Genomic DNA, 12,735 nt, shown 5'->3' with positions numbered 1-12,735 from the left:
TTTTTATTAAATCGCTAGAAGTAAAAAAATAGGCTACACACAGACTACATTGCGGTCACATGACTTAAACGTCACCACCACTAAACGTCTTACTACATAATTACTATACATGTCTTCTATAAATTGATCAATCCACAACTTGTTAAGTTAGGGTTAGAGCAGTCCACCTGTAAAGACGGACTAGTAAGTAGATGAGTCTCTGTGCTCTGTGTGTTGACCTTTAATGTTCCAGACAACCTCTGTAGTCTAACTTTGCCACTTCTCAGCAACTGCCGTTTTTAAGGCACGTAAGTGCTTTATAATTCAATTGTTGGACACTTTAATGAGATATTTTTGTCTTAGAACACAATTTGTAAATATCTGAAGCCTGTGGTAAATACAGACCTTATTTTGGGTATTCAACCGAAAACCCATTCAGAAAACGCATTGACTTTGAGATGAGGGAACAAAAATGCTAACTTATTTCTGGGTTTCGTTTAGAGCCTAACGTTAGCTTTTTACTTTATCCTTCAAAAAACATAAAATCAGCATTCATCTGTGAGAATTATCTTGCTAAGCAAAATGTGTAAATATCATAAGCTTGTGTTTGCCACAGAGCTTATTTTCTGCAATAATCCAAAATACAATAGAGAAATCCCATAAGCTTTTAGTCAAAGGCACTGGGGCGATGCTAACTTCCAGGTTAGCCAACAAAAGTATGTCATCCATGCAACACTAATTTCATCTGTCATATCAATCACAGAAACATTATCGCACTGGTAATATTACCCAAGGTCATCAGACTCCTACACGGAGGGAGTCTAACCTCGAGTGCTTCCACATTGATATGTGACTATGTAAAGACGAGGCCGGTGTTTTTATGCCTGTGTTGCACAATATGTTGCAAGATTTGTGTGTGTGTGTGTGTGTGTGTGCTTTCCACTGGATCCTCTTTGCAGACCTTTTCGAGAAAAACTCCCACACAATGGAAAATTTATACTGACTGACAGTTAGTGTTGAGATTATGCCATGATGTATATTTGATTATTATATCTGTGAGTGTTGTATCTTTCTCTCATTGTGTGTATGTGTGTGTTTGTGGGCATCAGATGGAGGAGATGATTAAAGACATCCGTGAGGTGTTCATTAGTAACCTGGATGACCTGACCTGGATGGATAGAGAGACCAAGAAAGCAGCTGAGGAGAAGGTACTGGTTGTAATAAACTGTCTATTGTGTTGTATCATATTGTTCATTTTAGGATATGTGATGACTAAGACGTTTGTTTGTCCAATTTTCCCCTCTTCTTATCTATAGGCCCGAGCTATTCGGGAACGGATCGGCTATTCTGACAACATAATGGATGATGAATACCTTAACAATGAGTACAAAGATGTGAGTGTCTGAAAAGATGCGATTATGAATGTTTTCCTTCTTCCACTGTATTAGTGTAACAGAACTCAGAGTGGGTTCATTCAAGCCTTGTATCAGCTCTGTGAAAACATCTCGGTGAATTCTTGGCTTTTGCTGGTGAGCATATGACCAAGTGTTGATAGCTCTCATCACGGCTAATCCTCCCATTTCTCTGGCTGTGTGTCGGTTTTAGCTGAGCTACAGTGCAGAGGAGTACTTTGAAAACATCCTACAGAACCTGGAGTATGTGCAGAAGAAACGCCTGCGGAAACTCAGAGTCAAAGTCAACAAAGAGGAGTAAGATTCCCCGTGGGGGCAGAATTAAATCAATGCGCAGCAAACAAGCTTTTACCAGATGTGTAGTAATTTTAAAATATGATTATAACTGCTTAAATCAGTAATAATAAATGACTTATTTGCTTGTGTTTTCTTGTGACACGCTATCTTGCCTTTTAGCACAGAGCACTCACATTCTCCCACACAAACTCCTACTCGCAGATACAGTTCAGCCTTCCACTGAGCACAGCAGGAATGCTAATATTAGTTTTTTTATTAACCACAGGTTAATTTTGATATCTTTCATTAAATTGAAATTGTGCTGCACGAAAATGCTCTTTACTGTGTGCCTGTTTAATTCCCGCTTTCGTGTCGTCTGCAGGTGGGTAACCGGAGCTGCTGTAGTCAATGCCTTCTACTCATCCAGCAAAAACCAAATAGGTATTTTCACATACAGTACAAAACACATGTGTGCAGTTATTCAACATTCTGGGTTTAGTCACGTATTTAGTGTTTCCGTTTCTCCCTCGTGTCAGTGTTCCCTGCAGGTATCCTCCAACCGCCTTTCTTCAGCAAAGGCCAGGCTAAATCTCTCAACTACGGCGGCATCGGCATGGTAATCGGTCATGAGATCACTCATGGCTTTGATGACAATGGTATGATTTTCCGCATTGTTGCTCTCACTTCCTCCCTGAGGCGGCTTTGGCAGATTATATTGGTTTTTGGATCAAAATAATGCCCTGTCTGTAACTGGCACCACTTTCAAAAAAAGGGTTTTGAAATGCCTTTTTTGTGTGCTGCTTCAGATCATTTTTCATTGCCCACATTGTTATTGGGTTGTGTGAAGTTACTGTGTTCAATCTCAAAGATGTCAAGATCCTTGTGTGCTGATATCCACAACTGCATGCCATCCAGAAACACAATGGAAATGAATGAAAAGGAATGGAAAATTGTCACTCGCAGCATTTTGGCGCTGCCATAGATAACAAGATAATGGCCTCTTGTTCTAGGTCGTAACTATGATAAGGATGGTGACCTGAAGGACTGGTGGACACCAGACTCCACTCAGCGGTTCCTGGAGCTGTCAAAGTGCATCGTCAACCAGTATGGCAACTTCTCCTGGGACCTGGCCAATGGACTTCATGTAAGTCCTGGTGGCTCGAATCTCTCTCCTCAACATTACAACAGTGTTTTCTCAATTATTTTCCCAAACCTTGCCTTTTCTCTCATTTGTTTGCCTTCGTGTTACCTTTGTCAGTCTATCTATTTCCATCTTTCCCCCGCTTTTTGCAGGCTCATCTCTTCTCTGTTCAGGTGCCTTTAATATTCTGTGTTGACATCTCAATCCCTCTCCCTCGCTTTGTCTCCCCTCATCGGTCCTATTGCTTTGAACAGTGCTTCTTTTATCCCCTGGGAAGATGATTTCTTGTATCCCAGAGAGTAATATCTGTGATCTGCTCAAATAAAGAGGAAGAAATTACCATCTTCCATTGTCCTTTTTCCTTGCAAATCTTTATGTTCTCTCTCCCCTTATGTCCCCTCTCTAGTTAAATGGTAACAACACCCTCGGGGAGAACATTGCTGACAATGGAGGGATACGGCAGGCATATCAGGTAATGAGCCTGAAAACAAAGGAGGAAACTCAGTTTAAGAGCCCTGGTTTAAAGATGACAGAGGATGCCATTCAGTGGTTTGTTATTTTCGTCTGCTTGCTAACATTAATAGATGTGTCATCTTGCCAGGTCACTGACTGGCTCATTAACCATTGTAAACACGACAATGACGAGACATGAGGTTGTTTTCTGGTTATGACCAGAGGTGAACAGAGAAAGGGCATTTGAATACAAAAGAGAAAACAAATGTTTTCATTTTAGATCAGCAATGATAGCATGCAAGTATGCTGTAGATTTGTTTTTGCTTTGAGGCCAAGTGCTCTTTTGTTGTTCTCAGATCAAGATTTCAGGCAGCACACCTGTGTACTGTAATGAAAGGTTCATCCTGGACAGGAAATGTTGCAGCATTTTTTTTTTTTTGAAAGTGACTAGAATTTAAAGGCTAATTTAATTGCTGACATTATAGTTTAGATAAACTGCTGCCACAACAAATTTGTTGCTATAAACAGCCCGACACATGAAATCATCCACTGCTTCAGAGTTTCTGTCCGGTCAGATAATTAGAAGGAGTTTACAGGCAGCATAACAGAAATGAAACATTTTGATAACGACAACATGATAACATCTAAACCTTGAAACTGCTATTTGAAATTAAACTCCCTTGGTTCACTGTCTGTTTTCCAAGTTTGACCTGAATAGTAATGACATTGTTAGCGACATCCACATTAAATTAGCAGAGGCATTATATGGAATCAGTCGCAATCAGGTCATTTTGAGCCATTTCAGCCTTTGGTGATAATGGGTGCCCAAAAGCTGTATTCCAACCTCCATTAAACAACAAAAGAAGAAGAAGAAAAACAAGAACAAGAAGAGGACCCTATTTCGCTATGTGCGGCGGCAAGTTCAGATGAAACACAGGCGGCAGAGTGACCCCCCCCGCTTCTTTCAAATCAGCTGTGTGGAAAATTTTCAGAGAGAGCGAGTGGTGATTCGGATGGGGTCATTGTGTTGATGTCGTTCCACAGTGGTATGTGGGTGGAAACACGCAGGCCATATGCTAACACATATTAGATGGCATCACACAGATGTGTCAATCGTGCGAGTCCAACAACTTATCTGCGCTGATAAAAAGCAGCCTCTTGATGTGAAAGCAGACAGAGCCAAAGGCATTACCAAAGGAACTGCATAAAAACATGACCTATGCCACAGCGTATGTGCCCTGTTTACTGCTGAGTGCACTACCAAGCAAGGTGAAGCAGCTTTTACTTTCTATGCCCCCCACCTGCGGAATAAGCTTCCTGAATACCCGATGTCTGCTAACTGTCAGCTCATTTAAATCAAAACTGTATATGTTACATACATAACCTCTTCTATACAGAGGTATGTACAAAAACTGTGAATTCTGTGTGCTGTTACACCGATAGTGGTCATAAAAGATGAGAACATTTGTCTTCTATTAATACTGCAGGCCTATAGGAACTATGTAAAGGAGCATGGAGAGGAGCCACCACTGCCTGGAATCGACCTTTCCCACAATCAACTCTTCTTCCTAAACTTTGCTCAGGTAATGGATGAATGGATGACTGGTTGAGTTGAGTGATGGATGGAAAGATGCATGGATGGATAATTGGATTGTTTGATGACTGGAAGGTTGAGTAGTTGATTGGACAGACAATTGGGTGGGTGGATGGATGATTTGGACAATATAGTGGATGAATGGATGGATGGAAGACTGGTTGGGTTGAGCGATGGATGGATGGATTAATGGATGAATGGACAGATAGATGGATGGATGGATGGATCAATGGATAGAGGGTTAAGCCAAACTTATTGGTGATCTTAGCTCTAATGCTGTATGTCTTAACGTCTGTCTTTTTCAGGTGTGGTGTGGAACACACAGACCAGAGCAGGCTGTTAATTCCATCAAAGTCGATGTACACAGTCCAGGAAAATTCAGGTAAATTCACATCAATAAGCTGTGTGCTTCGGGGAAAAGGGCAGGAAAAAATTACACTTTTGGCTAACGTTTTAAAACCTTGACAAGATGACATGCTATGCATAGCTCAAGCAACCTTCCAATACAGCACCTTTAACCCCAACCAACAATCTCCTCCATATGTGTCACAGGGTACTGGGCTCCCTTCAAAATTTCCCAGAATTTGCCAAAGCATTCAGCTGCAACAAGAGCAGCTACATGGTCCCTGAAAACACCTGCCGTGTGTGGTGATCCACAGACCTCTGGGATGGGGACTGTTCTGACGTGGGTCGTCCTTGCCCCCCTACAGTACCTCTCCCCTCTGACTGTTGGAGCACTCGTGGGGGGCTACAGGGAAGTGGAAGCTCCCCTTAGCTCTTTACTGGATGGACCAGGGCTGGTGGACTGACGCTGCAGTATGCACTTCCTCTGAGGAAAGCAGTGGACTGTACCCTCACGGACAGACGGAGCACTGTCTCTCTGACTCTGATACTGTAGTTCACTCAATCAGCCTGATTATTCTGCTACTCACTGGATACAATCACTTCTTCTGTTTTTATTTTCCTTCTCTCCATTTTCATCTTGTTTTATTCAGCATTTGTGAGTCTGCCAATGTGTATTAGAGTGTGAGTGTGTTTCAGTCAAAATACTGTACAAGTAGTTGGCAAAGAGAGGGGCAGACATACAAATGTGCTGAAACCCACTGGCATATGAATACAGCACACACCCACTCACACTTATATACATGTAACAGGGCTGAACCACTGCACTGTATGTGGGATTGAGCTGTATGCCTCTCATGAAACCTCAGCTGGTTTCAGCCTTCATCTACATGCTGATACACTCTACAATGTACTCGTAATGTACTCTTTGTTAACAAGTAGGACTAGATTAGGTAAATTATTACAGAAATCAGAATTTATTTTGTTGAATAGACCAGTAAATATTTAACCGTAATCACATATTACACAATACTGTTCTATATTTAATGTTAATGACAGGCGGCTGCTGTTAATTAGCAGTATGTCAAATAAACCAAAATGAAGTTTTCGCCTTTAAGATGACAGCTGGTCATGAATCATTGAGCTGACAATCGACAGACACCAGACCCTTTTTATACGTTCACTGAGCCTCCTGTGTGTATCTGTGTGTATGTAAGTCTCTATATGTTTTCCAGTCTTTGTGAGTCATTATGATCGTTGCCTACTGTTTGTCAAGCAAACTGGTATGCCTTACATGATCTGTTGTGCTACAGTGTGTGTGAGTGTATGTGTATTCGCAGGAACAAAGGAAAAGCAAATGTGACGTAAAACGGATCGTTTGACGTTTTCACAAACGTGCTTATTTGCTTTCTTGTCGAGAATTAGACGAGAAGGTCGATACCACTCTGATGTTTGTTCGCTGTAGCCAGTTGGCTTAGCTTAGCTTAGACTGGAAACAGGTAAAAAAAAATCCGCCAAGCACCTCCAAAGCTCTACAGCTCCACGTTACTTCTGGTTAGTTTAAAAACGAGCTGTGGTTTTATGGGGCATTATGTGCTGGATTGTTTCTTGGCTGGGAGCAGTGACTCCCTGGTGTCTCCGCCAGCTGCCTGGCAGATTATTAGTGATGACAAGACTTCAGAACTTGGAGTCTTTACTCTCTATTTTTCTATGGCAAACAAAATCTCTTAAATGTGCTGTTTCCAGTCTTTATGCTAATCTAAGACAACTATCTCCAGGCTGTGGCTTTATATTTAACATGACTGATATGAGAGTGATATCAATATTCCTAAAGGTGTAATATGTGCCAATTTGCGTTCAAAACAGTAAAAACATTGCTAAAATGATCAACAGAATGTGAAAAAATAACAGTATCGATGTAATGTCAAAGGGGTCTACGTACTGTGTTGAAAAGATATCTACTGAATTTAGCGTGCTAAACAGCTAGCCCCAGACCCGAAAACCTCTTTCTACCAGCAGTCCAAAGCTCCTGTGCTAGCGGTGTAAACACTGATACTCCCCTGGTAGTCTGGCTAGCTGCATGGCTAACTGAGCTAACAAGCTAACAAAAGCTACACTCATGGATGTAGAAAAAGAAAAGAGTTAGCAGCAGTTAGCAGTTATTCTGGTGATATGTTGCCCCTATTCGTTGGAAGTATGAATTCAAGGTGGCTGATTCTTACATACTGCACCTTTAACTAACCTGAAAGCTAGTAAGTGTGTTTGACAAAGTGTTGAACAATTCCATAAAAAGTCCAGAGTGTAGGATTCTGGGGGATTTAGGGGCAGAAATTGACTATAATATTCAATCATGTTTTCATTAGTGTATAAGCACCTGAAACTAAGAATCGTTGTGTGTTTATTACTTAAGAATGAGCCTTTTATATTTACAGAGGGAGCGGGTCCTCTTTTACAGAGTCCGCCATGGTGCATCACCATGTTTCTACAGTAGCCCAGAGCGGACAAACCAAAAAGTGGCTCCATAGAGGGCTCTTTGTGTTATTAGTTGGTTCAGTTGGTTGCAATGTGTAAACTCACTCCTAGATGCCTCTAAATCCTACACACCTTTCAGAAAGGTTAGCAGTTTCTCTTTCTTTGATTTAGGTTTAATCACACAAAGTGTGCCATATTACTCATCTGTTCGTCTTTTACACACTGAGGCAAAAGTCAATTGAGGGAAGACATAATTAAGTTTTTGAAAAGGAATGTTTATCTTATCCATTTTAAATCCACAGACTGAGATATTGCTGGAACCCAGTGACCTTTTCAAAAGTGCATGCATTTTTCTCAATGCGGAAGGTTGTATCAAGTCAGTGGATCCCAGTTTAGGGTTCATCGTTTTGTATGGCTTTGTTTTCTACGTTAAAATGTAACTGAGGCTACTTGTGGAAATTTTTGCCTTTGCCTTTTATATAGAAATTAGTTCAATGAATGATGCGCCATGATCATGTAGACCACTTCTTCAGACTGTATACAACACCCTCCAAGCCTTTATACGTTGTTGTTTCTCTGGGTTTTGTTCTTACCATTGTTTGTGCAAGCTTTCTGTCTCTCTGTCAATGTCGCTCACTCCCTCAGGCTTTCTTTATTCTGCCTCTCTCTCTCTCTCTCTCTCACACACTCCACCTGTAGAAAGACAGATATACCTCAGTTGCCTGTATTTAGATACTTTATAATAATGACTGATAATCATCTTGAGGAGCATTTTTTTCCTTTCAAAATAAATCTTTAAATAACACGCTGAGCCTGCAGGCGAGTAGTCCTACAAGGCATGTGTGTGGATTTATGTGTGCACGTGTTGTTTTAGCATCTCAACCAGGCTTGTGTATGAATGCAAGCTCTTTAATCTGATAGAACGAAATATTACATTACATCTTAAGCGTTGGGTGGTAATTCTTGGCAGAGCCTCCAAAAGAGAAAGGTTTTTTTTAATGTTTAACTTAAATTGTGCACTGCATAAGAATGTGAGTGTTCAGAATATCTTGGTTCTGCTGACTTGACTTAATGGTTTTTCTCCGGACCTCAGAGACCTTACATACATACAGAAATCTTGTAAAAATGTTCAACATCAAAAAGCAGAAATTCTGCAGCTGTTTCCTTTTTGCCCCTTGCCACCAAGAGTGCAGCCTGCGATGTTCTTAAAGAAGGTCAAAGTATGGGCAGATATTCCTACATTCCACTTCAATCATGCAGTTTTTTCGACTTGAGGGGTTTTAGCTCATTTTGTAATTTCCACCGACGTAGAGAAAAACTCCAATAAGTTAATTTAAATGCAGCATTAGCCAAAGCTCTGCCCTCTAATTGGACCTATAAGCATTGGGGGCTAATGTGTGACGTTAGTAAAAGGCACGATGCAAACAATATCTTTATGGCTGCCCCCAAACTGCCTCCTGGTAAATATACCCCACGCTGCAATTAACCCACAAGCACATTTCCTGGCACTGCGATCTCTTGTACCCAGGCTGAAACTGGAGAGGCAGACAGTCTGGGATGTACAGGGAATATGAAAAAGCACTTCAAGAAGTTCAGAGGTAAAGGGAAAAAAAAAGAGAGAGAGAGAGAGAGAGAGAGAGCCAAAGAGAATAATAACACACAGGATGTTTGGGACAGGGGTGCCAAGAAGAAGCATCAGATATATGGCTGAACTTCGAAGCCAAGTGTCAAAAATATCTTGAGGAACAGAGTGAGAGAGTGCAGGAGGGGCCAGAGTTGATTCACAGTTGTGCAAATACACAAAAGTAGTTTGGCGGTTCATGACCTTCATTTTATTTATTTCCTCACTTTTAAAATTGTTTATACCACAATGTGTACATTTCAGCCTGTTAGTGGTTTAAACCACATTGTTTCAACTAAACAGCTTTAATGTGAATGGCTTGCCTCTGGTTGGTGGAGCAGATCATGAGCATATTTCAGGGTTTTACTCTGCATTCCACAAAATGTCACCAACGTAGTCAAACAGTTTGGCTTTGAAAAATCAACTACAAAGTGTCTTTCTAATGCCCTTGTCTGGTTACTTATTCCTAATACTTTATTTCATGTGTGGTAAAAGTATAAATACAAGCCTGTGTGCTTGTGTGTGGATGCATTCCCACCTCAAGGCTCATTCAAGTATTGTTTTCAGCTGAATATCAGTTTCAATGGCTTATTTACTGCCTGGCTTCCCCTTTCGCTCTCATTGGCCAGTAGCGCACTGGCAGATAACTGGTTCACACCACCCACTTTCCTCGTGCTGTCACCCTCCTTGTCGGTAGCTGCTATGCTTGCTAACATCACAGCTAACATTACAGCACCTCAGCATGTTCCTGGGAGCTGTTTTGCACTTTGCACACTATAGACGGCTGAGGTTTTATCCTCAAGTAACACGAGGCACAGGAGATATCCGGAGTTTTAAAACTTAATCAGGAGCATGACTTGACTGAAAATATACTGTCAGTGAAACAAAATAATAAATTAACGCCTTGTGCACATTAGCACTTCAAACATCCAATCTTGAAGGCCATTTTTAAAAAGTCACCCATGTTCGACCTTCTATTGTTTTTGCTGTCAGTACAAAGTTCTGCTCCCCTGTGTTCCTGTCTAGTCATAAAACGACTCAGTTTTCCTTCATGTGCCCTTTGGGCGACCCTAACAGTGGGTCCAGTGGTATGTGTGTGTGTGTGGGGGGGGGGACGGGCATGCGGCCTTTGGAATGCCTATCAGTGTGTGTGCGGCAGTGCTTGGGGCAGTGTGTGGTGACTGAGGTGTATGAAGGGGAGCGCATCACATTTAATGTGTGCACACACACCATATGCACACCTGCAAAAAACACGTGCACAGAAGCACACATGTGCATGCACACAAATACACGTGCGATTTATGTGTTTGGATCATAACAGAGAAAGTGTTTCAGGTAGGCAATTAGAGTGGGCACTGTGCTACTGCGTACTTGATTTGAAAGGAGCTCTTATTATGAAGTGCACTCTCACTGTGCTCTCGTTGTTAAAGGCCACTGATAACCAACCATTCTGAATTTTAAGAGGCAGAATTTTCTGTTAAAAGTTTTAATCGCAGCGGCTTTAATACCAACACTCTTTGCAGCTATCGGTATAAAAGAAAAGGAATCAGTGTGCCCTGCGCCAAATTTGAAAGTCTCACCGTTGTCAGGGTTTGCAAAATGCTGAGGGCCTCAAATGCAGAGAAACAGTCAGGCAGGTTGAAACAACATAAAAGCGAGCTTTAATTAAGTAAGCTGTGATCCACGGTCCAAAAAGAAAGAAAACAAGTAAAGTTAGGTATTTTTTAAAATACAAAAACCAAAACAACAAACCAGAAGCTCGACAGACAGGAACACGAGGGACACTGTAGACAGACTAACCAACACAGACTGAGTGAACAACACAGGCTTGAATACAAACTAAACTAACAAGGGGAGACACTGGGAACAGTGCTAAGGAGACTGATGTGAGACAGGTGTGGGGGGACAACCAGACTGTGGAGCAACAATGAACACTGGAGGGAAACAGAACACAGGGAACACAGGTGAGAAGGAAGAATAAAGTAACAAAAAGACACAAGAGGATATCACTACAAAATAAAACAGGAAATCAACAAACCAAAAAACCCAAACCATGACAACCGTTGTTGGAGCTCTTGATTTTATACATAAATTAAGCAACTTCTTCCATTTAGAAACACAATGCTTTTACTTGCTGTGTGCACAGGCAGCAAAAAGAAACAGTACACCTTTGTATTTGTCTCTTTTATTATGTGTCAAGGATTTGTGTATTTAAAATAAGTGACACACTGTACTCCCTAGTGGTATAACTGTCAGATGTGACGTACAGCATACAACATTTGCACAAAATTTTTTCTCGTGAACATTCAAAGAACAAATCCCTATCAACATTTATTCATGACTAATACACCATTAAACCAAATTAATTGAATTTACTAAAAAAAAAAAAAAAAAACTGCATGGAAATCTGTTGCCTTAAACCATTTTAGTTTTTACACAAGCTGAAAATAAGCATGTCTAGTTGTATTAACTTAAGAACCATGACTAGATGTAGTAGACATTACTTAGCTTTACTCAAAATCATTAGTTCACATAAGTTATTTCTTTTCAAGTGGAGCTATGTTGTTCCAAAATTAAAGAGGTCATATTATGCTTTTTGGGTTTTTGCCCTCCTTTATTGTGTCATGTTGCATTTTTGTGCATGTGAAAGGTCTACAAAGTGAAAAAGCCCAAAGTCCATGCGAAAGGGAGTTACTCTCTCCCACAGAAAACACTGCTCCTGCACTGCCTGAACCGCCTGGTTTGTAGTCAAGCCTTTACGTCCGTAACTTCGGCACTATGTAACAGGTGTTATATAAATATATATTTTTATATATGTATTATAAAATATATACACTCTAGTCAGTCAGCAGACATATAGTTGCTACAGCTGTAGCAGCGTTATTTTGGATCACACTACCTTGCTCTGCATGACCCGCCCTACTCTGCCTCTGATTGGTTACATCCTGCCCATTAAGTAATGTGCAACTGTCACCAAAGATTAAACAGAGGTGAGATGTCTCACTTTTGCACAGTAATGTACAATGTACCATATGAGAAAAATAATGTCTTTGTCTTTGAAAATTAAAGTTCGTAAACCTATTCTACTAGGACCCTCAAATAAAAGTACGAACCCGAAAATTAGAATAATATGACCTCTTTCATACAAAGAAGAGATCACTCCTAGTTAATCTTTGCTGAACTGTAATTATGAGTGGATGAGGACCGAATTCAACACTAACTTTGATCATGGTTAGTTATGTCTGGATGTCTCAGGAGACTTTTGACTCTCAAACAATGCATGCTGGGAAGTCTGCTAATATGCCATGAATCAGGCCCCCAAAACTTAACAAATTAAATGATCTGTGCTTACCTTGATCATTGTACTCCATATTTCATCTGACTCATTTGATTTAGCAATGGGAGGGGTTTTTTCTTCTTTTTTTAATGAAACCTAAAGAATAAT

General features: G+C 40.7%; 1 protein-coding gene across 1 annotated transcript in view; it reads left to right on the top strand.

Moving 5' to 3' along the window:
- Positions 1-8,474, top strand: part of LOC311256357 (neprilysin-like) — a 38,870-nt gene extending 30,396 nt beyond the window's left edge. Inside the window, exons 14-23 of the mRNA XM_084351352.1 lie at positions 1,089-1,187; positions 1,296-1,373; positions 1,585-1,688; positions 2,050-2,108; positions 2,204-2,323; positions 2,678-2,811; positions 3,215-3,280; positions 4,749-4,844; positions 5,161-5,237; positions 5,408-8,474. Of these exons, the coding sequence (XP_084207478.1) occupies positions 1,089-1,187; positions 1,296-1,373; positions 1,585-1,688; positions 2,050-2,108; positions 2,204-2,323; positions 2,678-2,811; positions 3,215-3,280; positions 4,749-4,844; positions 5,161-5,237; positions 5,408-5,507 (933 nt within the window). The 3' untranslated portion in view covers positions 5,508-8,474. The remainder of the gene's footprint in view (positions 1-1,088; positions 1,188-1,295; positions 1,374-1,584; positions 1,689-2,049; positions 2,109-2,203; positions 2,324-2,677; positions 2,812-3,214; positions 3,281-4,748; positions 4,845-5,160; positions 5,238-5,407) is intronic.
- Positions 8,475-12,735: the final 4,261 nt, after the last annotated feature.

Source organism: Pagrus pagrus (genome assembly GCF_965226575.1).
Source record: "Pagrus pagrus genome assembly, chromosome: 4".
Lineage (NCBI taxonomy): Eukaryota > Metazoa > Chordata > Actinopteri > Spariformes > Sparidae > Pagrus > Pagrus pagrus.
The sequence above is the reverse complement of the archived record's forward strand: the minus strand, read 5'-3'. Positions and strand labels throughout refer to the sequence as shown.